General features: G+C 48.7%; 2 protein-coding genes across 5 annotated transcripts in view; one reads left to right on the top strand and one right to left on the bottom strand.

The window, feature by feature from the left end:
* The first annotated feature begins 34 nt into the window (after positions 1–34).
* On the top strand, positions 35–1797 carry LOC137752780 (metallothionein-1E-like). Its single transcript, XM_068527590.1, has 3 exons — positions 35–197; positions 778–843; positions 1567–1797. Exons 1-3 carry the CDS (start codon positions 170–172, stop codon positions 1656–1658), a joined length of 186 nt encoding a protein of 61 aa, XP_068383691.1. The 5' UTR covers positions 35–169; the 3' UTR covers positions 1659–1797.
* A 3940-nt stretch (positions 1798–5737) lies between these two features.
* Positions 5738–20808, bottom strand: part of CES1 (carboxylesterase 1) — a 65104-nt gene continuing 50033 nt past the window's right edge. For all 4 annotated transcript variants that reach the window (XM_068529040.1, XM_068529039.1, XM_068529037.1 and 1 more), the window contains 9 exons: positions 20257–20361; positions 18313–18417; positions 15814–15852; positions 15348–15488; positions 12490–12570; positions 11601–11748; positions 7454–7585; positions 6394–6466; positions 5738–6115 (listed from right to left, as the gene is read on the bottom strand). In XM_068529040.1, coding sequence (XP_068385141.1) covers positions 5932–6115; positions 6394–6466; positions 7454–7585; positions 11601–11748; positions 12490–12570; positions 15348–15488; positions 15814–15852; positions 18313–18417; positions 20257–20361 — 1008 coding nt within the window. In that variant the 3' untranslated portion in view covers positions 5738–5931. The remainder of the gene's footprint in view (positions 6116–6393; positions 6467–7453; positions 7586–11600; positions 11749–12489; positions 12571–15347; positions 15489–15813; positions 15853–18312; positions 18418–20256; positions 20362–20808) is intronic.

The raw sequence follows: 20808 nt of genomic DNA on the forward strand, positions 1-20808 counted from the left end.
GGCGCGGATCCGCGGGGCGGTGGCGAGGCGGGGGCGGGGCCTCTGCGCCCGGGCCGCCTCCTCGGCCTATAACCGAGCCCACGGGCTCCTGGCTCCCACACGCCCCCCACCGGACCAGTGAAGCCGCTTCGCCCCTTGCTTTGGACCTCGGGCCTCACTCCTCCTCCAGATGGACCCCAAGTGCTCCTGCCCCACTGGTAAGGGAACCCTGGCTTTGAGCCTTAGGATGCCCCCCTTCCCAGGCACAGGACGAGAAGGGAGGGTTTTGAGTTGGAGCTCAGGAGGACTCCTGTCACGGGTCCAGGGCTTTCTTGCTAGCCAGGCTCCTGAGAGCCTGTCAGTCTCCCTTTGCCTCTCCGTTACCACTGAGGGCACGGAGGCTCCAGGCTGTCCTTCCTGAGGTCACCCAGCTGGTCTGGTCAGGGGACTGCTAGACCGGGACCCAGTGTTTGGAGGAGGCCTCGGAGCTGCCAGGACTTGAGGGGAGGAGGGGACATTGCCTCTTTGGGGTTCAGGCCATGGGCCCTGGCCCCCAGCCCCAGTCAGCCTGGGCTGGGTCTGGAGCCTGGGACCTTCCCTGTGGAGTCCATCAGGAGGGGACCTACTCTCCTTGGACCAGAAGAGAGGAGCTGGGGCTTCTCTATCCGCCTGAGTGGACACGAGCTCCCAGGGCTGGGTCCTGACAGAGGAGGAGGGCTCAGGGAGGCATTGCTGACCGTCTGCTGTAGCTCCTGCCTCCCTCTCCCTGCTCACCGCGGGCCTTTCCCTTCCTGGCAGGCGGCTCCTGCAGCTGCGCTGGCTCCTGCACCTGCAAAGCCTGCAGATGCACCTCCTGCAAGAAGCGTGAGTGTGCGGGGCCTTCTCTGGGAATGCGGGGTCTGGGCTGAGTGCGAGCAGGGAGCCCAGAGCTCAGCAGGCAGGAGCAGGACAGTGACCAAACCTCCCGGTAAACCCCACCCCACCCCCCACCCCCCACCAGGAAGGGATTCACAGTCAGAGCTGGAATCACCTTCCAGATGACCGAGACCCAGGCGCGCACTAGAGAACAGGGAGACTGAGGCCCAGACGGGTCATTAACAAGCAACCTCAGACCTGTCAGTAGAACTAGCCCTCCTGCCTCCTGAGTCACGCTTCTGAATCCTCTCAGGGACTGAAGCACTTTAGGGACATGAACTAGTGACCGTGTGTGGTTTCTCGGACCTGGGGCAGCCCCTTCCTGTCGAAGCAGCCCAGAGCTTCCCTATCCCGAGCGGGAGCTGCTCTGTCAGGGGTTTGCCTCCACTTTGATCCTGAGGACTTTGCTCACATCACTGATGGTGCTGGGCGCTGGCTTTCTCTTGTCCCCAGAGGCCCCGCTCACTGTCTCTCCAAGGCTCTGTGCCCTGTCCTGGGCACAGATGGGGCAGGCAACCTGAACCTAGTGTCTGAGAGCAATTATCTCAGGACAGAGGACACCATCCTAAACTCGGGGTCTGGGCCTGAGGGCAGCTGGGGCCAGGCCTGCTGCTGGGAAGGGTGGCTCCGGACAACGCGTGGTCCGACCGCACGCTGCCCTTGCTTCCCCAGGCTGCTGCTCCTGCTGCCCCGTGGGCTGCGCCAAGTGTGCCCAGGGCTGCGTCTGCAAAGGGGCCTCGGACAAGTGCAGCTGCTGTGCCTGATGTCGCGGAGAGCCTGCCCCGGGTGGCAACAGAGCAACCAGGACGAACCTGCATTTTACCGTTTTTCATACAACCGGACCTGACGCTACATTCCTTTTTCTATGAAATATGTGAGTTGTAATAAAAGTTGTTGACTTCATTCTGGCTCTGTCTTCCTTTGTCTGTCTTGGACAAAGAGGCTCCGCGCCCATCAGGGCTGGCGTGGGGAACTGGGCTGGAAGTGCAGAGACCTCGGCTCTGGACCAAAGAGTACCCTCCCCCACCCCCCAAAACACACACACACACGGAGCGTCTTAGCCGCTTAGGTTAATTTGAGCTTCAGTTTCTCAGCTCCAAATGAAAGCCTCGCCCAGAAGACACAGGGCATCGGACACACAGAGGACGCACTCCCTCTACTCCCCTTAGGAGTATGGATTGCAGAGAAAGTGGTCCGTTTCTCATTTTCCTTCTCTGGGGGCCCCTGCCAAACTCAGTCCTCGGTGATGAGAGCCTGGAAAAGCACCCAGAGGGGATGGAATCCCACACCCCTCTTGTTTGACTTCCACACGGGGCTTGCGTCTAACACACCCTGGAAAGACCTATTTGTATTTTCTGCCACAGTTTTCACCCCGGTCAGTAAAAAGAATCGCTAAGAAAAAATGTAAAAGGACACGATATGGGAAACCCATTTTTCCCTTCAACACGTAAAATCACCTTAACACGTTGGAGGAGCAATTCTGAAAATCAGAGGCTCTCGTATGCTGCACATACGTTGAATGTGTGCTTGAGTCCCGGGAACACTTCACACATGCCCCGCTGTGTGGACCACACACGCCTGGAGCAGCTCTGCCGCCTGCCTCCCCACAGGCAACATCACTCTTGGCTCGCCCAGGGCTACGGACAGGACACTCGCCACCCCTGACAGCTCCCTGCAGGGGCTTGGCCCTGAATCTTCGCCAGTGCCTCCCTAGATCAGCCTGACGTCTTGCCTTCCCTCAAAATCCAGCCCGTGGCTACCTGACACCCCGAAAGTGATTTGGATTTGTTTGGTGGGCATTTCCCAGCCGTTTCCCGGAGACCTGGTTTCAGAAGGAGGACTTCACGTGTTCCTCTGCAGAGCGATGGTGGTGCTGCAGTGCGGAGGGCCTGGTGGTGTTTATTAGCAAGACGTGTGTGCTGAGGGAACAGGTGATGTATTTCAGGTGCTGGGCCCCCTGGCGGTCTGGGGAGGGAATTCCTATTTGATGGGCACTCCAAGAGAAAGAGGAGACAAGAGGCTCAGAAGTCAGGACCAAGCTCGGCCACGGGTGCCCTGTGTGAAGAGGGCATTTCGGGAGCCGGCCCGTGCTGCGTGCGTGGGTGCTGGTGTCAGGCACCCGGGTTCACAGCCACCGTGCCACTTCCTGACCTGGCAAGTCACTGATACTCTCTGAGATTTCATTTCCTCCTTTCTATAGAAAAGATTAATTTCCAAGAGGGGGAATAAGCGAGACAGTGGCCCGGCTCCTAGCTCGGGCTTCCCGAACGGTGTCCTTTATGATCGCTACCTCCACGCTGACATTTGTGCACAGAGAATCCTTTAGCTCCCAACAAGCTCCTGGAGAAAGGCTCCCTGGTTCGCAAGCAAGCTCATGGTGAGGGCAGAGATGGATAGGAACCTTGCTTATCCAGTGCCAGAGGGCGTGGGGATCTCCTCCAACAAGCCCCATGGAACGAGTCACCGCCACAGCATTTGGACACACTCAGTGAACCTGCATGGTCTGGAGCGACGGTGCCAATTCCAGAGAGGTTAAGCAACTTACCCAAGGGCACACAGCCTAGACTCAAAGGACTAAACCTACACTACAGCTGTCTCACCTCCCGGCCACATGGTGCCGGTTATGACATCACTGGAGGCTGAATCCGGCCTCTCCTTTTTCAGGGCCGCAAGGGTCTTCGGAGACAGTCCAGCTGTGCTCCTGGCTGCAGAGGTGGGAGGCTGAAGCCCAGAGAGGTCACAGAGCTGTGCAGAGGGTTCTGACTGCCAGCTGCTCAGTGCTTTCCCACTGCTGCCTCTGGGCCAGGTGTTCAGTGTCCTCACCTTTCATGGGATGACATGCTGTCCGGTTGGGCGGGGGGCTGCAGCCGGCCTGCAGGAGGGCCAGTTCCACATGTGTCAGTTACTGCCAGGCGACATAACCTGTCTGGTCATTCTCCACTGGTGTAAAAATGTAAAATAATAGCGCCTGGTGATTTACGAATTTATCCATGCAACAAATTAGGATGTTAGAAGTTAAAAGGATTTAAGAATTTAATAGATGCAACAATATTAGTTGTAAGCCTGGCACACAGTAAGTAACCAAAATATTAGCTATTACTTTATTATTATCAGTCATATTTTAGGCGATATTTTCCTACTTACAAACCAATAAGACAGTGCTGTTGTGAATAGCTGTGTGTCCCGTGTCGTCCTCATCAATCATGTGAGCATGTGCCAATTCCCAGAGAGGGTTATCATCTTTCCCAGAAAAGAGGAGTTGGCACTTGAGATATAAAGCCAGGATCAAGACTGTCCCTGTCCTTCAAAAAGTTGCAGGAGGATGCCTACCATTTCTGCTGTCACCTGCACTAATATTTTACTTAATATTTTCTTCTCCTTTTTAAAATAAATTTACTTAGTTTTATTTATTTATTTTTGACTGCATTGGGTCTTTGTTGCTGCACGCGGGCTTTCTTTAGTTGCGGCAAGCGGGGGCTACTCTTCGTTGTGGTGCTCGGGCTTCTCACTGTGGTGGCTTCTCTAGTTGAGGAGCACGGCCACTAGGCACTTGGCCTTCAGTAGCTGTGGCTTGTGGGCTCAGTAGTTGTGGCACACGGGCTTAGTTGCTCCGCAGCATGTGGGATCTTCCTGGACCAGGGCTCGAACCCTTGTCTCCTGCACTGGCAGGCGGATTCTTAACCACTGTGCCACCAGAGAAGCCCAAAATTTTGTATAGATATATAAAGTTCTAAAATTTTCCTTTTCCTCAGCCACAATAGGTCTTTCCCTGGGCCCCAAGGGAAGTGGGTTTGCTGACCTTTCTTCAGTGGTTTGGGGATTTTATTTTTAAGGGAGAAGTGCCTGAGCAGAGCTTGAAGCATGCACCCTTGAGGCAAGTTTTCTCTCGTCTTACTACCTGTTCCCAGTATTTCTCACGGGTCCCTGATAGAGGTCCATGGAGAAGGGCCTGTAACAAGTGTAAATTCCCTGTGGGTGTGTGGTTTTTAGGATTTCACACTCTCATACTCACCCACATTTGGCCTTTAGCCTTTGATTCGAATTTTTAGAGTAATTGTACTCACACATATGGTGATTCCATCTTCTACCTGTGGCCAGACGGTAAGCCAGTGTTCACTTCCCATCTTTCCTCCAAAGTGCCCGTCTTCCCCGAGATTTCAGGGTAATTGTTTGCCTTGCAACCTCTTTGAATGAGTCAGAAAAAGTCATGATTTTGAGGATAATCCACTTTTTTCTTTCTGTTAAGGTGGGATTGGCATTCCTTAGAGCTTTCTATATCCCAGGAGCCAGAAGTCACCCCAGGGATTCTGAAAGAGTCAGTTTTCAGGTGACACTTCAGGGACTCACTTCAAGGTGGTCACTGCTTGGACCTGATGTGGTCCAGGCTGCAGAAAGGGTTCAGAGGAATTGCTGGAAGAGACGGCCTCAGGGAGGGGCCTGGGAGGATACTGTGTAAGTTGAAGAAAGAATTGTAGACCTGTGGGAGGGTCAGTAAGGGCCACACAACAGTGCCACAGTGTCATCATGGCAAGTCCCCCTCTTTCCTACTCCAGGTACATCCTCGGTCTGTGCCCCCTCCATGTCTACAGGCGGCTCCGCATGGAGGAGAGGGACACTGCACTCTGGTTCCCTCACATCCACTTACTGCAGCTGTTGACGGCCAGAGACATAGAGCAGATGCAGTGTCCCCCTCAGCCCCTCCCAGGGCCCAGCCTACTGGACTCTTCCTGTCCAGAGGCCAAGCCAGAGCTGCCCGAGTCACCTTCCTGCCAGTGGTGCCCTCTCTCATCCTTCTCTCGCTAATGAGGATGACTTAATTCCAGCCCAAGACAAAGACACTGACTTGGTCTCCAAAAGAACATTTATTTCCAAAATTGAGGCCACAGAAACAGAAATTCCCCCTCCCTGACCTCTGCTACTCCCATCAGATAATTTCCCAGCCTGCACAATAAGATGTCTCTTTGGCCCACAAACACCTTCTACAGAATACCTGTGTCTGGGGTCCCACAAGCCCCCAAGGCCAGCTGAGCCTCCCGTTCACAGCTCAGCATGTTTTAACTGAGGTGGCTTCTTTGTCTCCTCCTTGGGCAGGAGCTCGTTCCAGAAAGCCACTTCCTTGTCTTTCAGCTTCTTGGCTGCCTGGGTGGTGACGCCAATCTGAAGGTACCCTTCTTTCTGGTCATATACTGGCCAATGGGGAAGCCCCTCCCCGTTGGGATTCCTGGGAACAGAATCACATAGAAATTCCCCAAAGCTACTGTGTGATCCCAACAACCCTCAGAGATTGTCAGGGACCCCCCGGCTTCATCTTTGCCAAAGGCTCATATGCCTCCAGAGACAGGAGGCTGACCATCTCCTGGGCAGCCTGTCCACTGAGGGAGCTCTCACGTCAGAGGTCACAGGGCGGGGAGTTTGACCATCACACACTGGAAGCTCCTCCCACCCAGCAGACACGCCCTGCCCCTTCCCAACCCTGCTCCGTCTTTGCCACCAGCTCACCCGTTCCGAGCAAAGTTGGCCCAAAATTTCATCACCATCTTGCTGAGATTGGTCTCCTCTTCTGAGGCACCATCTGTGGGGAGGAGACAAAGCCATTGCTACTCAAAGTGTGGTTCAGGGGCAGCAGCAGCCCTTGAGAACTTGTTAGAAATTCAGAAACGGAGCCCTTACTCCAGACCTACTGAGTCAAAACTGCATTTTAAGAAGATCTTGGGTAATTCAAGTGCACTTTAAGCTTGACAGTTACTGACCTAGGTCGGGCTCAGTGAAGGGCTGTAGTCAATCCATAAACTGGCTGCCTTGGTCTTCTGTGCCCACCCTCCTGCCCCTGCAGCCTCAGGGTCGCAGGGCCACACCCCAGGGTTTCTGCTACAGTAACCCCACCTCCCAGGATGCTCTCCTTTGGGTCTCTTCTCAATCTCCTTCACCCACACACATTTTCACAGAATCTGAAAAATAACCAAGCTGCAAGGTCCCCAAATAGTCATCCATCCAGAAAATGCCCAGAGGCACTGGGTGTCATGAACAGCCCTGGGTTGTGTCACACACAAGTTGTCTGTAACTGCTGAGGGTTAAGACATGAGAGACATCTGTGAGAGGTATTCTTTAAAATAGTATAATCCTAAACATATTTAATTTTAAAAGATATGAGTTTTAGATAGATAGATGGTTGGACAGACAGACACATATTAGTCCTGATTCAAGGTTAAGAGCAATTCTAACCTTACTCTCACGTACATTCTGATATGCTCTTGTGAGTGCGAAGTGAGTGGTGGCATTCTAGCCCTGAGCAGGGCCCTGCAGGTGACCCACCTCCTGTCTTACTGATGCCCAGGTCTGGATTCTTAGAGTGACCATGGATGAGGGCACAAGGATACACATTATCCATCATGCACATTAGAGCAAGAGAAAGGTTGGGACTCTTTGTCCTTCAACTCTGTTATGGTGAATTCAGGAAACTAAGACCTGGAGAGAAGGAGGAACTTGCCCAAGGCCACCAAACCAAGACTTGAACCCAGATCTCCTAACTCCAAGTCTGTAGTCACCAAAGGGCCATCACCTTTCAAAAATGGAGCCCCGAAGACCGAGAAGAGCTCATCCCCGTGGTCCCCTATCACCGTCTTGGGTTTCATCTCTGATGAGAAGCTTGGGCGATACTGGAACTCATACATGTAAGTGGGGCCTCCGGCATCTGGAAGACATGGATTCATGCACAGTTCACTTCAGCAGACGCACCCCTGGATGGTATCAAGGGCTCCAGAGGTGGGTGGGAGGGGCGCTGTGAGCAATCAGGAAATTGGGGGCATGCCTGGTCCTGAGTGAACAACAATATTAACAGCAGCTGCCCATTGTGAGAACCAACTGTGTGCCAGACCCTGTGTGTTCCTGCAGGAAGCCCCTGGTTATCAGCATAACAGAGAAAAACAGCTTGGGAAAAGTTCTATGACTTGCTTAAGGGTGTACTGGTGGTGGAAGTGGAACTGGATTTCAGCCGGTTATTGAATGAATGAATGAATGAATGTTGAAACTTTGGGGAAATTGATTCAAAATAACTATCGTTATAGAGGCATTGGGTCAATACATATCAACCTCTTTGCCTACTGATGCATTCACACACCAGAACGTCTAGATACATAGTTTATGTACACAGAAATACCACGACATTTCATTGCTGACAGGTTAGTCTTCATTCCCTTGGAGAATACCTGCAGCCTGACAGGTGCCTTCTATTATGCCCATTTTTGAGCATTTCTGGTGTTTTTCACACGTATTCCAAGAAGAGTGAAGTAAATCCAAGTTGCTGGTCTGAAAGTGCAGATATTTAAATACAAGCCTATGCAGAAAGTGGATAGTCTATTCCTTGTGTCTCAGGAAACCACAATTCAGCATTTCCTTGTTCTCTGTCATCTCACAGGTCTTGCTTCCTGCTTGGCCCAGGGAGTGCTAAGGTGGTGGCAGAAGGAAGAAGGGGCCGAGGAAGGGTAAAGTTCCTCCTTCCCCCTCTCCCCTGCCCCTGCTCTCACCACCCCCTCTCTAAGCCCCAAGAAGATGTCAGTTTTCCTGCTGATGCTTCAGCAGAGTTGTCCATCTTGCTCCTTCAGGGCTAACTCATGGGCCACCCGCCTGGGGAGCTCTGTGCTTTGCATTGATCATTATGCCCAGAGCGAGTGACTCTACCGGGGAAGGGTCAGGCCCCAAGTCAGACTGGCGGGGAAATATCACACTTTTTCCCTTCCTGGGGACAGAATCACATTTGGAAAATGCAGAAAAAAGGAATAAGAACAAAAAGATCATATCTAATCCCACCGCTCAGAGGAACCTCTGTTAATATTTTAGCACTTACCCCACTTATGTATATAAAATAAGGATACTATTGGATGTGTAGTTTTGTAATGACTATAATAATTTCTTCATATCATTAAATGTTTGTCCACTACATAGTGTAACAATATATGCCATCCTCACAGGAGGATGTAGAATAATTTATTTAATTGCCTCCCTTCCCCCCGCTCACTGCACTCTTGGTTTAGCAAGAGGCGTTGTTTGGAAGAAGCAATCCGTCTGTGGTTCCATAATCCACTTGCTAAACAACTGCTTCAGGGTCAAGCAGAACTCACTGAAAGGAGGGTGTTTACCCTTGCCTCTGCTACTCAGAAGTGTTAGAAAGGAACTCAGAACCCAACCATACAAAGAAAGACCTAGTGTGAGTGAGAGAACTTAATTATGGCAGCATGCTGCCCAAAAGATATTCTTCTTTTCATTCCTCTTCTTTTTTTTTTCAGTGTTTTGCCTTAAACCACTGAGATTTATAAAAAAATTCCTATGGGGGGACTTTTCTGGTGGTCCGGTGGTTAAGACTCCATGCTCCCAGTGCAGGGGGCCCGGGTTCAATCCCTGATCAGGGAACTAGATCCCACATGCCGCAACTAAAGATCCCACATGCCATAACTAAAGATCCCGCATGCCATAAGTGAAGATCCTGTGTGCCACAACTAAGACCCAGCTTAGCCAAATAAATAAATATTTTTTTAAAATTCCTACAATCACAACACACGTCTTCAAAGGAAAGTAGGGCAGAGATTTCAATAATAACAGTTAGGAGCAACAAGAGAAGCAGAGGGAAGGAGAGAGCTAGTAATAAAAAATATGCAAATTAAAACAGTGTGATGTTCTTTTTTTTGGTGAGGAAGGACTTATATAAAATTGGCAGCATTATTTTTAGTCTTTTAATCTGACTATCCCAAGTGAGAGAACTAAGAAATCCACACTCTCATACACCAGAAAGCAATTTCACAAAATGTATCAAGAACTTTAAAATTCTCCTACAGCTCAGCTTAATAATTTCACTTCTAAAAACCAACTCTAAGAAAATTACTTGAGACTTGGTTAAAGATTTACGCACATAAGGCTGAGTATGATGTTTTCTGTAGCATCAAAATGAGCAGCCAGGCTAAATACCCAATAGGACAGGAATACTAAAGTAAGTTTTAATCCATCATACCATGAAATAATTGATATTTTCCATGAATTTTTATTGACATTGAGGAAATGCCTATAATATAGTTGTCTATGAACATAAAACTAATTTTAAAACTATGTGTAAGACATGGAAAGGCTAATAGAAAAAAATGTCAAAACTTTATAGCTGATACTTCTAGGTGAAGGAATTATGAGTAATATATAGTTGCTTCTTTAACATGTTCCCATATTTTCAAAACTTTCTACAATGGTAAGATTAATTTTATACTCAGAAAACTACTCTATCAAAAAGAAATTGAGAGAAATACAACAATGAAAAAATGACATTGATAAACTCTGGGAAGTGCTGGCAATAAGACACTGAATTCAAAGTCACGGGATGTCAGATAAAAAACTCAAGTCCAGTATGGCTGGGAGCAGCATGGATGCTGAAGGGGATACTACAAGTCAGACATGTAGCAAGAGGCAAGACCAAATTTATGAAAGAACAGATTTGACCCCAGGCAGCCCCTCGCTGGTCATCAGGACCCTAGGGAGGAAGAAATGGTAACTAGCGCCTCCAAATTACTGTACTGAGTGCTTGGGGACAGAGTGAGTCAGCCACAGCTACGTTTTATCATGCTTATAAAGTCTCAAAGTTTAAAACCCTTCTAGCACCGTTAGGCAGAGAGGTCTGGACCACAGAACCATCTCCTGGCTTGCAGACTAGGTGAATGAGGTCTCCAAGAAATGAAGGGCCCTGTGAGTAACTCAAAAGGTACCCAAAAGGGACACCTCCTCTCCAGGTGAGCTCATCCATCCCTGACCTCACACCCTACACACAGTCTTGGGTCAATGTTGGAAGGTCCTGTGGTAGACACAGCACACACTGGGAGAAACAACAGCCAGCCACAGACATTGACGTTCTTTAGACCACGTGGCCCCACTCTTCCAATACTCACTCCTTTCAGCTTTCTTGGTCCCAGACAACACTTCTGATCCTATGCTTGGCCTCACTCTACCCCCACCTCCACTGGTTAACAAACTAGTTTGCAGGTAGCTCTGACCTTGGAAACTTTCCAAGACCTATCTTCCAAGATTTTCCCTCTAGCCCCACAGACCACCGCAATTCAGGTGAGGAGCCCTGTGGCAGATGCTGTTGGTGCCTCCCCATATCCCCTGCTTCCGGGCATGCCAGCCTGAGTTCCACCTCCTGCATCCGTAGCTCTTTGCCTGAGGTCTCTGGCAGCCAGAGACCACTCTGCCCATGTGTGCAACAGGTCAAAGCACCAGGGAATTAACTGCCCTTGGGAACAGCCTTCAACCAATGACTCGTCAAAGTTGGAGGATAAATATCCCAGCTCTCTTGCCACTCACTAGGGATAACCCTGAGACATGTGTTCTGCTGGTTTCCCAGAGCTCCCCAGGTCCAGGTGTCCACAGTGGATGCTTTCTTGACAGTGCAGTGTGGACTGGCTTCCTCTCCATTCATGTCACTTCTCCACTCTTCTACTGGTGTTTTCTGGGATCACCCCCCAAATAAACTCTTTGCATTAGGATCCTTTTCTCGGAGTCTGCTTCTGGTGGAAACCAAAATAGGACAGTGCCCCACCCCAGGCCAAATGCAATCAGCCTTGGATGTACGACCCTCAGCAATTTCCACATGTGTTTGTGCTGAGGGCTGGGCAGGACAGTCAGTGAAGCTGGAGCGGTCAGTGTCCCTCTCCCGTCCAATGTCTGGGACTCACCTCTGTGGTGACGGGCCATATTCACAGATGGGACACCAAACATCGCATCTGCAATCAAGTCCAGGAACAGGTCTTTCTTTCTGGCAGGGTCATCTGTTCCTCCTAAATACTTGTCAGCGGCCACCGCGGTCAGTTCCTCAGGGATGCTCTGAAATAGATCGAGTGAAAGTGACCACTGTTAAGTATAAAGTGGAGACCAGACTTATGAATTATCTGTGCAGACAAAACCATTTAAGCCATGTAAGCAAAACTAACTCTAGCTCATTTCATGCACATAAGCAAAACCTAACTTAGGTTATTTTTTGTAAATCCCTCTGACAATCACAAAATAAACTTAAGTCATCTCCCTAAAATAGTATGAGCTAATCACTTTTAACCAATCCCTTGCCACCTGAAAACATCTATTGTAATAAGCAATCACTGAAAATGTTAACAACTTCCTCAGTTTCACTTTATAAGCCATCCTGTAACTTCAGGCCCCCGAGCTGCCCACCAGTCTTTGAAGGTGGAAGCCCCCAGGGCGTGAACCCCAGGGCGTGAACTATTTTTTACGTACCATAAACTCTTACCAAATACTCTTCATTCATTTGGTGGTTTTAATTTTGCTATTTCTGGATTTTTGACTTCACCAACCCTGGTGAGTGACACAGTTTCTCTTCTTGTGTTAATGGTGAACTTTTTGAGCCCAGTGCAAACTTTCCCCCTCCCTCAACCCTGGGTAGTGATTAAGAAAAGCAGAGAAAAAAAAAAAAAAAAAAGAAAAGCAGAAAAAGTGGGGCAGAACCCCCCAGCCCCAGTCTTCATTCTGCCATTAGTTGCTTTGCAATTGGGGACAAGCTTCTTCCTCTCTTTAGGGCTCAGCCAGTTCCTGTGATTCCTAGACTCTTACAAGGATGGGGTAGGACTTCCACGTAAATGATGTGGCCGTCTTCTGGTCCAGCTTGCCTTCAGAGAATGAGTAGCCCATGAACTGTTAAAACAAAGGTTAAGCAATTGTGAATCATCCGGTAATGGCAAGAAAAACCGAAGTGACCAACAAACCAAACCAATGCAGGCTGAAGGTCACTGTCATATCTTGATGGGCATGGGTCTTTTTTTTTGAGTCTTTTATTGTTTATTTATTTATTTATTTATTTAACATCTTTATTGGAGTATAATTGCTTTACAATGGTGTGTTAGTTTCTGCTTTATAACAAAGTGAATCAGTTATACATATACATATACCCCCATATCTCTTCCCGCTTGCGTCTCCCTCCCACCCTCCCTATCCCACCCCTCTAGGTGGTCACAAAGCACCGAGCTGATCTCCCTGTGCTATGCAGCTGCTTCCCACTAGCTATATATTTTACATTTGGTAGTGTATATATGTCCATGGCACTCTCTCACTTCGTCCCAGCTTACCCTTCCCCCTCCCCATATCCTCAAGTCCATTCTCTAGTAGGTCTGTGTCTTTGTTCCCATCTTGCCCCTAGGTTCTTCATGACCATTTTTTTGTTTGTTTTTTAGATTCCATATATATGTGTTAGCATACGGTATTTGTTTTTCTCTTTCTGACTTACTTCACTCTGTAGGGCAGGGGTCTTTTTTTTTTTTTTTTTTTTTAATTTATTTATTTTTATGGCTGTGTTGGGTCTTCGTTTCTGTGCAAGGGCTTTCTCTAGTTGTGGCAAGCGGGGGCCACTCTTCATCGCGGTGCGCGGGCCTCTCACTATCGCGGCCTCTCTTGTTGTGGAGCACAGGCTCCAGACGCGCAGGCTCAGTAATTGTGGCTCACGGGCCCAGCTGCTCCGCGGCATGTGGGATCTTCCCAGACCAGGGCTCGAACCCGTGTCCCCTGCATTGGTGGGCAGATTCTCAACCACTGCGCCACCAGGGAAGCCCGGGCAGGGGTCTTTGATGAGTTGGGCAAGATCAATGAATCAAATGGACTTCTATATCTAGAAATCAAGGAATGCAAAGAAGATAAAGTAATTGTTAAGGGAAGCTGTCCCAGTCTTCGTGTGTGTGTGTGTGTGTGTATGTATGTATGTATATGTATATATATATGTGTGTGTGTGTGTATGCGTGCATATATATATATATATTTAAGCTAGAGTCTCCACAGTGGTCATCAAGACAGAGAGGGAAGGTTTCAGCCAGCCAGGTGTTGAAGTGGAGGGCTCTGGGGCAGATGACACAGACCTCACAAATACCCCGCCTGTGTTAGATAGCAGAGAAAGCCCCAAATTCTGCCATTATGGTTTTGGTCCTTTGGTATAACCTCTGAAATCATTCCGAAGAACTGCAGAACCCTGCACATAATGACTCCATCAAAACTCTGCACTGGGCTTCCCTGGTGGCGCAGTGGTTGAGAATCTGCCTGCCAATGCAGGGGACACGGGTTCGAGCCCTGGTCTGGGAAGATCCCACATGCCGTGGAGCAACTGGGCCCGCGAGCCACAATTACTGAGCATGCGCGTCTGGAGCCTGGGCTCCGCAACAAGAGAGGCCGCGATAGTGAGAGGCCCGCGCACCGCGATGAAGAGTGGCCCCCACTTGCCGCAACTAGAGAAAGCCCTCGCACAGAAACGAAGACCCAACACAGCCATAAATAAATAAATAAATAAATAAATAAAATTAAAAAAAAAAAAACCTCTGCACTAAGTGACTTGACCAAACTCTAGCACGGCTACAAGCAGCTTAAGGCCATGTCCCCAGGATGACCCCAGGCCCCCTTAAAAAGCTCTGCGCTGTCAGGAGATTTTACTGTTTGTTCTAGCCAAAACCTGGTGATAGGCAGGTATGTCCCTGAACCCTTTCTTAGTGCAGTTACTTTAGAAACCTTGTAATTATAAATCCCTTTTCTGCCCTTTGGGATGTAAAACCACTGCTCAAACCTGTTTTCTCAAGGGCCTGAGAGCAAACTTTTATGAGAAGCAAACATTCAGGGGATAATTCTTGCTCTCTCCCTCAGTCCCTGTGGAAAGATAATGCCTAACTTCAGTGGGAGACTTGCTTCTACTTACACCATGGTCTCCTGTCAGAAAGACAGAAGTTTGTTTCTTCTCCAGACAAATGCCAGCTAACAAATCCAGGTGGCCCAGTTTCATGGACAAATCCCCCTCCCCGTGCCCACAGCCTTAAACAGGCTCCAGCCTTTTGTTTCAGAGATTTGGGTTCAGTTTACACTGATCTTTTCCCTATAGCAAGAGTGTCACTGAATCAAACTCATTACCACTTCAACTAGTGTCTGGCTTTGTTTATCTTTGGCAGAAGGGAAAGCTCTTCCTAACTTTTAGAAGTCAATTTTAACTCAGGAGGAAGCAGGCTCCTTTGAATCTTTCCAGTTAGACGACTGAGAGTGTGGGGTGTGGGTGGGTGGAATTTATGGAGAAACTATGAAAGCACCAAGGCCAGGGGAGAGGCTGCAGGTCCCACGCCTCACTCTCCTTAACTCCCAAGCCCCTTCCCCTTTCCAGGCCTTGGGTTTCTCATCTGCCCAATGATTATCTCTACCAGCCCTCCTGGCACTGACATTTCAGGATTCTTGGATACAAGGACAAGCAGAGAGTGTGTGGGGATGTGGGTCCCCAGGGCCGCACCACCCAGGTGACAGCTGGGCCATCGTGGAGAAGGTTTCCACGGAAACGTCAAGGTGTATGAAGGCCCCAGAGGGGGGTGCGTAGAAGGAGGGGTCCTGTGACCAGAGATGGGAGGGGTGATGTGACGGGCAGGAGAGGCGAGTCTAAGAGGCCTGCACTTTCTCACCATCGGCAGAATCCAGCCACACTCCTGCTTGTTGATTCCCACGATGTAGGGAACGGGGTAGAAATTCTTTTCAGCCAGAATCTCTTCAGGCGTCTTTGGCAGCAGCACTCCGTCAAGCACGGTGGGCAGGAAAGGAAAGCTCTGGGGAAGAGGGCAGCGTCGTGTCTGTGCTTCCCCTTCGAGGTCACACCGGCGTCCCCCTCTCCACCTGCCTGAGCTCACGGCCGGCATCGCAGACCTGCGTGCCCATGGGCGGTGGCCACATATTCAGGGTCCTAACAAAGGGGGCTAAGTCTGTGGACCCCAGAGGGCAGAACTCTGACCAGGGCCGGCAGTGCTTAGGTGATGCGGGCAAATCTTCACTCAAGTTGGTATAAACTATATAACATAACGTGTATTTAATTTGAAGGGTATGTATATCTACATGCATCTCTCCATCTGTAGTCAGTTCTTGTAAGCATCTTACCTCTCTGGGGTCTCCATGTAAATCAAGAGTGAAAAATTTCTGTGAAGACAAAGGCAGAGGTTGTGGGTGAGAAGGCTTCCTGGGAGAAAACCTGATCCTTGTGAGCTGTGCGTCAAAGGTATCAAGTCCTCCCTCCTGGTGCCACCCTGGCTGGGCTGAAAGGAAGTGGGCAGGGCACCAGCTCCCCTGGGCATGAGCACAGGGCGGAGGTATGGGACGGGGGAGGGGAGCTCTGGAGAGGACTGTTGCTTGTGCCTGCCCTGCCCTCTATCCATCTCCCCTTCTTGTTCCTCCAGGCAAAAACACCCCAATTTTCCTTTGAGGGACCTCCTCTTCCCCACTCTCACTCCACGATTCCAGGCATCTATATGAGACCTGAGGTTCACCATCTCCCTGAAGACAGGGATTACTTCAGGGATGGACATGTGCCCATGTCAGTTCAAGAGTTTCCCCAAAACTTTTGCTGGAATTATTGGGAAAGAGGGTTTCTAAGCAGATAGGATGTAAGTCTAGAATACTGTTGTTGTCTAACCTCCCCAGGGGACAAATCTGCCTGAGAATGAAGCCAACACAGAGAGGTAAAAAGCTGAGGGATAGAGACAGAGTCTTAATAATATCATATGTGCATCTGGATCAGGACATGCCTGAAGCCATCAACTCCTGGACTTTTCAGTTAGTAAGCTGAAGATTCTGTTACAACATACCCCTTTCTAGTTTTCTCGTCTTGCATTAGAAAATCCTGACTCATACAAGCTCACTGAAATTCACCCCACCCCACGCTTCTCTTTGTTGTGAGTTCACCAAGATTGTGCTGATTTTATTGTGACACTGTAGCTAACAGGCCTGACCAGTATGCAGGAAGTCCCAGTAAGGGTCCCTCCGTTATGGGTTGTAACCCCGCAATCCAGGTGTGTGTGTGTGTGTGTGTGTGCGCACGCGTGCCCGCGTGTGTTATTGGGGAGAGAGGATAATCATGGAAACACCTCCACGTGATCTCAGAAGATCTCAGAAGGATAACATGGGCTCTTAGGTTCTCTGGATTCTCCCAAAGTCACCGACTCTCCCCTTATAAGCGGATCTCTTGTGCCACATGGAGAAATAAATTTACCTCTTTCCAGGCATCAGGAAACAGTTGTGTTTTTGTCTTTGAACACATTGGTCACCTTATTTCAGCCTGAGAAACCAGGATCCAAGGCTACGTTGGACTTAACCCATGGAAACAGAGCAGAGTCCAGTGCTGGAGGCTGGCCGCTGGGGGTCCAGGAGCATCCACAGGGGTCCAGGGTCCAGGCAGAGAGGCCAGGCACTCGGGCTACTCCAATAGCTCCCACTGGCTCTAAATGTGGTATTCTCTGGGTATCTGTTGTGCTGTAGCTTCCTGTGATGACCCACTACCATAACCATCCACCAATCCTGAAATGTCACCTTCTCTGTGACATACTTGGAGTATGGGTGAACTGGGGGGATAAGTGGATAGATGGACGATAGCTAGCAGATTAGGTGATGGATGGATCATTGATTTTAGAGAGATGGATGATGAAATACAGATATATGAATGATTGATAACAGATGAATGAATGCTATAGATGAATTGATATTAGATTGATGAAAAGATATTGATGAATTGGATTCATTGGTGGATGGACAGATGTATAATAAGATGATGAATGAATGGATGGATGAATAGATGGATGGATGGTTGGATGGATGAATGGGTAGATATACGATTATGTGAGAATCACTAGAGGCAGACATGCAGAAAATCGGGCCATCACTGGGTTATAATTGAGGTGGTTTCTAAATTAACCAAGACAATTGTGACAACCTTTCTGAAAATCTTTGTTCTAAATAATCCCATTCCCCAAATTCAGGATGGTAATCACCTCTGAGAATATGTAATGTTTAATTTCTTAAAAATCTATCAGATTCCACTTATGAGAATGAATCTAGGATGGGCAAATTCATAGACAGAAAGTAGATTAGAGGTTTCCAGAGACAGGGGGGAAGGGGAGAATGTAGAGTTACTGTTTAAAGAGGTAGGGATTTTTTGTTTGGGATGATGAAAATTTTTGGAAATAGTGGTGATGGTTGCACGGTACTATGAGTATAATTAATGCCATTGAATTGTACACTTAAAATGATTAAAATGGTAAATTGTATGTGACATATATATATATTTACAGTAAAGAAAACAGTCACATATAAAAAAATCTATCAGAAAAACAAGATTGGAAAAAGTAAGTTTTGATAGATATGAGGAGTTATTACACAGTTGTTCATTATGTTATTTTTTGTCTTTGTTAACATCTGAGATATTTCATAATAAAAAAGAAAGAAGGAAATTCCCCATTCAGATCCAGAGCTCTGACACTGCTCTTGAGAGGTGAGAAACTGTCCCAGGTAGTTTTTCCAGGGCAAGGGGACAGCTGAAATGATGAAGCCTGGGGCCATGTTTACAGGACGGGGAGCTTGTGTGGCCACGAGAGTGGATGTACTTACCATCTTCAGCGTTATCTCCAAGAGCTCGTCCTCTGTCTTCTGGCGCAGGCAGTGAACAAGGACAGCTGAGGTGGTGGTTTTACACCCAGCAAAGACAGCAATTTTCTGCAGAGATCACAGGTGACAGCAGAATTCAAGAGCCCTGTCTCTTCCCTCCATCAATAACGAAGTGTTCTGCTCCAACCTCAATTTCTAAAGTCAACACACGGTAGCAGAAGATACTCTCGACGAGTATGTCCTGGATCCCAGACGTGCCAATTATATTCCTCAGCCTCTGCTGCCTTATCTCTGTTCAAGTGGCCATAATGATCTCAAAGCTGAACATCTAAAGACAGGCAGCATGGAGTGGGGCTTAAGAGCATGGAATCCAGAATCCACTGTCTAATTTCAAATCTCGGCTCACCCAATTAATAGCCTTTTGGCCTCAGGCTAGACACTTGCAAAGTGCAGCCAGAGGGGAAGATGCAGAAGGAGAGAAGTCAGGCTCCATGATGGCGGGACCGTGTAGAGTACACATGGGCTGCCCAGAGCCTGGTCCAGTGTCTGACATACAAGCAATGCTCAGTATGTATTTGGTGAAAAATTAAATAAAAAGGCACATGAAGAAGTAGAGGGGAGAGAGAGAGAGAGAGAGAGAGCAAGAACAAGAGTCTTGGATTCTTCATTCTGCCAATTTCTGGTCCTGTTTGATAGCAAAATCCAGCACCATTTCTGCCACCTTTGTTTCCTTTAAATAAACTCCCCCTTCTTGACTTAAGCCTGATCAAGGGGCTTCTGCTGTTAATAGCCAAAGAATTCTGAAAACCAGTCTCAACAATTGTTTAAATTCTTGGTGTCTTATCTCCTCCCCTCCTGCTCACCAGGCAGTCCCTTTACGTCTGCCTGCTGCCCCCACCCGGCCACCTAACCAGCGCTCACAGCCCGACGAAAACGCTCCACATCAATGACTCCAGAGCACACTCCTCAGCAGAGCCTCCCTGCGGCTCACCCTTCCTTGGCTTCCTAACACTCTCCAAATAAAGACAAAGTCCTCACCAGGTCCTATGCAGCATGGCCCTGCCGATGGCCCCATCCTCACTTCACTCCAGGTTCCGTATGCTCTTTCTGCTCTGGCCACAGCAGCCTTTCTCACTCTCTCTCACTTGAGATACCTGCTCCTGCCACAGGACATTTGCACAGGTTGTTCCCTCTTCCTGGATATTCTTTTCTTACCAAGTAATTTACTGTTCATCTTTCTCATCTCAACTCATTGATCACTTTTTTTCATGAAGCCTTTCCTGAAAACCTCCCCCTATCCACTGGACTAAGTGCTCCTTTTGGATTCTGTTATAACATCAGGTATCTCTCCTCTATTGCTCTAGTCACAGTTGACATTTTGTAAGTTGTGCAATTATATAATTATTAATCTGTCTCCTCAATTATAACAGAAGCTTCATGAGGTTGCGAGATGTCAGATTATATCAAAACTATTTGTTGAGTGAATGAATGAATCAATGAATGAATTCTTCAGGAACCCACCCCAGTCACAAGCCCCCAAGGAGAATACACTCCAGGCCCACATGGTACAAATGAGTTCACCAGACCTCAGATCCTGAGAGAGGCAAGACACAATGACAGTCCACCAGACACATCCAGCCCAGCACCCCTCCTTTAGGAAATATGGTCAGTGGACCGTGCATGGGGCTGGCAGCCCAGAGTCATGAGCTTGAGTCCGGCTCTGCCCTGATCACTCGCTGACCTTGGCAAGTGCTTCCACTCTCTGCCCCAGTTTGCTCAGCGGTAGAAGGTGGAGGTGGGCTGAGGTGTGCCCTTGTCCTCCCTGCTCAGCCACCCTCACTTCTGTGATTCTTTGAGGATGTCAGCCGGCTCCCACAGCAAGAAAGACCCTGACAACTCCAGGAGAGCAGAGCAAAGGGTGTGGGGACAGGCCAGTGTGAGACCTACCTTAGCTGCAGCCTTCATGTCCGTCTGGACCAGGATAGAAGTGAGGGCCACACCACTCTCAGAGATGGCCCGGTGGAAGAGGTTCTTGGCCAGGGGAGATAACACCTGGGAGGAGGGTGGCGAGAAAGGGAGTTTATGCTCACAGGAAGGGGTCTTCAAGAGCCACCCCCATCCACAGCCCTGTCCTGGGCTGTTCCCCTGGAGACCTTGGGGCCCGGCTTCTGCAAGAAAACCTCAGCTGGAAGGAGCCAGGAGCAGAGTGAAGGACAAAACAGGAAGTGTGTGGCACACACTGATTATAACAATCAAAGTATCTGAAAGGCAGCTCAGCAATTCCTAGCAACACTTTAAAGGCACAGTTCTGATTCCCCATTTCCATTACTTAGGATTTATTTTAAGGAAAATGATCATGGAGGCACACAAAAATCTCTAAAATGTTCGTGTTATTTATAACAGTAAAAATTGGAAATAACACAAGGTTCTAATATATGACATTGGGTAAATAAGGTATTTTTCATTCTTACAATGAAATACTATACTCGACTATACACA

The sequence above is a fragment of the Eschrichtius robustus genome, chromosome 19 (assembly GCF_028021215.1).
Source record: "Eschrichtius robustus isolate mEscRob2 chromosome 19, mEscRob2.pri, whole genome shotgun sequence".
Taxonomy (NCBI): Eukaryota; Metazoa; Chordata; class Mammalia; order Artiodactyla; family Eschrichtiidae; genus Eschrichtius; species Eschrichtius robustus.

Coding starts and splice junctions, on each gene's coding strand:
- LOC137752780 (XM_068527590.1), top strand. CDS start 170: ATGGACCCCAAGTGCTCCTGCCCCACTG. Junction 198..777: donor CAAGTGCTCCTGCCCCACTG/GTAAGGGAACCC, acceptor CCTTCCTGGCAG/GCGGCTCCTGCAGCTGCGCT. Junction 844..1,566: donor ATGCACCTCCTGCAAGAAGC/GTGAGTGTGCGG, acceptor TTGCTTCCCCAG/GCTGCTGCTCCTGCTGCCCC.